Source organism: Arachis hypogaea, chromosome 5 (genome assembly GCF_003086295.3).
Source record: "Arachis hypogaea cultivar Tifrunner chromosome 5, arahy.Tifrunner.gnm2.J5K5, whole genome shotgun sequence".
Classification (NCBI taxonomy): Eukaryota; Viridiplantae; Streptophyta; class Magnoliopsida; order Fabales; family Fabaceae; genus Arachis; species Arachis hypogaea.
The window spans coordinates 114,193,507-114,197,288 of record NC_092040.1 but is presented as its reverse complement, the minus strand read 5'-3'; the positions used below and the strand labels follow the sequence as shown (position 1 = coordinate 114,197,288).

At 32.1% G+C, this 3,782-nt stretch overlaps 1 protein-coding gene across 1 annotated transcript; it reads right to left on the bottom strand.

Annotated features, from left to right (window-relative positions):
- Positions 1–1,899: 1,899 nt before the first annotated feature.
- On the bottom strand, positions 1,900–2,970 carry LOC112804045 (uncharacterized). Its single transcript, XM_025847479.1, has one exon. It carries the CDS (start codon positions 2,968–2,970, stop codon positions 1,900–1,902), a length of 1,071 nt encoding a protein of 356 aa, XP_025703264.1.
- Between the last annotated feature and the right edge of the window lie 812 nt (positions 2,971–3,782).

The following is a 3,782-nucleotide window of genomic DNA, read 5'->3' as shown; positions in this document are numbered from 1 at the left end:
ATTTTATTAGAAAGGACGATTTTAAATTCAAATACGACTTTAAGGATGATTTTAAATCAAAATATATACCAGGAACGAGTTCGATTCCAACCCTCAACGTGAGGGACAAAAACAATATTTATCTCTTAACTAAAACTAACAATATTTTAGGAAAATCAAATTTTTATGAACAAATTTTGCCTTTTCAACACAAAAAGGTTTTAACATTTTGAAACAATTTTTTTGTTAATTATAAAAAATCTTTGGATTTTATGACAAATAAATACTTTATTAAAAACAAAGGATGAATTTTGTGACAAATTTTTTAATGTACATTTTGAACTTTTAAAACAAAATAACTTTTGTTATATAAAATAGTTTAAGCTTTTGAAACAGAAAGATTTTTTATTACAAAATATTTTTAATTTTTGCAACAAAATAAAATTATGTTTTAAAATATAATAAACTATTCCAACAAAATAAGATTTTGTTACAAAAAACTAAAATAATTTATAACAAAGAAAATTATGTTGTTACACGGGTTGGGCCAGGGTTTTACCATGATCTAGTGAAGATCATAGGCCAATATCAAAATTATATCCCATTGAAACAATTAAGGAAATACTAAAGATATCGGTGACAAAGTCCCTGCTAGATATCTTCTCCAAGCTTAATCTTTATTTTTTATGGACCCTCTGCTAATTTGATTACCGGAATTCTTTATAGGTACAACTTTATTTACCTCGAAGACAACAGTATAAGTGATTGGAGGTTTCCATTTTTACAATCTCGTTAAAAGTAATTAACTCTATAGCGGAATAATTCTTATATTTATGTTTATTATAATTTTTTTTATTTTCTAAAAATTATTTATCAAATATAATTATTATTATTTATATTTATTAATTTTTTAAATTTAATTTATTAAATATCAATACTACAATATTTAAAAAATATTTTTAAAAAGTTAATTTTAATAAGATACTCTTCAAAAGTAAGAAATTTCTCAAACCAATTAGCGCTACTTCTTTATTTTTTGAACCAAAAAAAGTAATGCTATACATCTAAATTTTTTTATGAAATAAGTTTAATTAAATTAAATAATAAAACTTAGAATAATATTAATTATAATTAAATTTTATTACGTTAGATTAATTTTATTGAACTTGATTAATAAAAAAAAATCACCACTTGAGAAGTAGGAGGAGAGGTTATAATGAAGCAAGTCATCCTGTTTCTCGTTTTGCAAATGTTACAATAAATAATAATGCAACTTCCTTTTTTTTTGTGTCTTTTCAAGGAGAGAAGTAAATGGAAATATGTTAATGGTCAATGATAATTGATACCTAGCTAATCAATCTATTGTGAAATACTTCAATAAAAAAGGGGAATATATTAGGGTTTCGGCGTCTCCCACTGATCTCACTCGAAGCTTTTTTTTTTCCCTCTTTTTACATTTTTTTAGGATAGATTTTTGTTTGAAATCTGAATGTTTGTTTGGATTTGTGAAAACTGCAAAGTAGTTTAAGATTATGAATGTTTGTTTGGTGATTGGTTTAGGAGTTTTGATTATACATTAATCAGCGGAGGATTTAATTTATAATTTGCACTGATAAAATATGATGCGGATCGGAAGTTTTCATAAACCTTCACAAAATCTGCGACAAACAATTAAAAATCTTAGTAGTGGAAGAAGAAAGTTTATTGCTAGGATGACATCACAGACGGATTTCACAAATCAAGGAGGCACCAGCAGATCCATTACATAGTGATGAGTTTGAAACCCTAAAAAAGCAGGAAAAGATAAACGAAACCAAAATATAATATAACCAAATTGATGCACAATGCAAGCAACAGAAACTACAAAGTTAAATTGATGAGACAACACATAGCACGCCATAAATCGAAGTAATTTCAGAATTATGCATCCGGAAAAAGGTTTTCTACGATCGAGCACTCTACTTCATTATCGTTATTCATCATCATGTTAGGCAGCATAACCATATTGCTAAAACCATTATTGAAACCACCACCAAGCTGCTGCATGTATTGGAAACCCTGTTGATCCAAATGAACGCCGAAACCATCGTCTTTCTTCGACTCCTCGCGGAAAACAACCAGAGGAGGAGGAGGAGGAAATGGTGAGTGGCAAGAACCGTCTGAAGCAGTGGTCCTGGTACCTAACAATCTCTCACATTTATTGGGCTTTGGCTTTTTCTTCAAGAAACCCTTAACTATTTCTTCCAACAACCCTGACGACCCTGAACCTTCATAGAATTGCTCCTTTGAGTCTTCTTCGCCACCATCGTCAGCTTCATTATTGTTAGTATTATCGGTCTTATTGCGTCCACCGTCACAACCGAGATTGCTTGTGTCAGAACAAGGTGCGGCGGAGTAGTTATTAGCAACATTGCCAGGATGTGAATTGACAAAACTGCCCATGTTGTAGGATAAATTGCCGGAGGAAGAAGAGGCTACCAAGTCTCGGTGGAGAAGCATGTTGATGGAGTCAAGGTTTCGCTGTTCCTGGAAGGTTGAAGCAGAGAAAGGGTCAGACCAAACCCCGAAGTGGCGTTTATGACCGTTGAAGAGTTGGTTATGATGATAAGGGAAGCTGAAGTGGTTATGGCAGTTAAGGAGATTGCTATGGTTGTTGGTGATGGTGATGGAAGAAGAGTAAGAAGGTAAAGTATGGTACACGAAGTTGGTGGTTGCCTTATGGCCACGCATGGCTCTGGCGGCGCAGTCGTAGGCGCAGGCGGCTTCCTCCGCAGTGTCGAAAGTCCCCAGCCAACGGCGCTCCTTGGACTGAGGGTCCCTTATCTCGGCGGCATAACGGCCCCATGGCCTCCGCCTGACGCCGCGGTACCTCATGGGTCCGGCAGTGGGGGTAGTGCTGGTGTCTCGCGAGGTCTGCTTGGTTCTGGGGTTGTTGGGAGGTGGTTGGGAAAGGGGTGGCATGCCGTTGAGAGGCCTCAGTGGTTCGTCCATGTGATGAAATGAGGTTTAATTAATTTGTGTTTAGAGAAATAAAGTGAAGGTTGAAGGTTGAGTGATATGATGGGTTATTTGCAGTAGGGAATAGAGTATACACTATACACTATACACTAGTAGGTAGGTTTGGTGATATTCATAGAGGTGTCCTCCTATATATGTGGGAACGCATTATAACGACCCTGCATGTCAGTTTATATACGCATTTTAATTATGTGTTTGTCGGCAAAAAGATGGTTAGAGATAGTTAAATATTTTAAAAATAAAATAACTTTTGAGTTTTAGAGATTTATTTTTTAAGTGTAGTGTGTAGATATTTTAATTTGGAGAAGAGTGTTTTATTAATTTTGTGTAAGTATCCAATTAAAAGTTTTTAAGTTATAAAAATTTAATTATAAATTATATATTAAAAAAATTTGGTAATATTTTAACGATAGTTTGAACCGTCGGTAATATTAAAATAATTATAACTGCACAAACTGCCGTTAATAATGGTGTTATTAAAAAGTTAAAAAATTATATTTTAGAGAAATGTTAGATACCAGTAACTTTTTTTTATTTATAGCCATTAAGTAGTCATTAATAATATTTTAATAGTGTGAGATTTCATTTAATTATGTGTAATTATTCATTTTTTATTGATTATATATTGACCAAAATTTAATAAAGTTGCTGGCCTTCTAAAGTTTTTCTTATCTTTTTTGACGTCAAAGCCGTTAATGACAATAAAAATTTGTTTTTTATTTCAAAAAATAATTTACATTTAAAGACAGAAAGTTCGTCCGTAATAATTAAAAATATTTTTTTAA

Bases quoted from the DNA above. Each gene is read 5' to 3' on its own strand.
- LOC112804045 (XM_025847479.1), bottom strand. From the start codon at position 2,970: ATGGACGAACCACTGAGGCCTCTCAACGGCATGCCACCCCTTTCCCAA.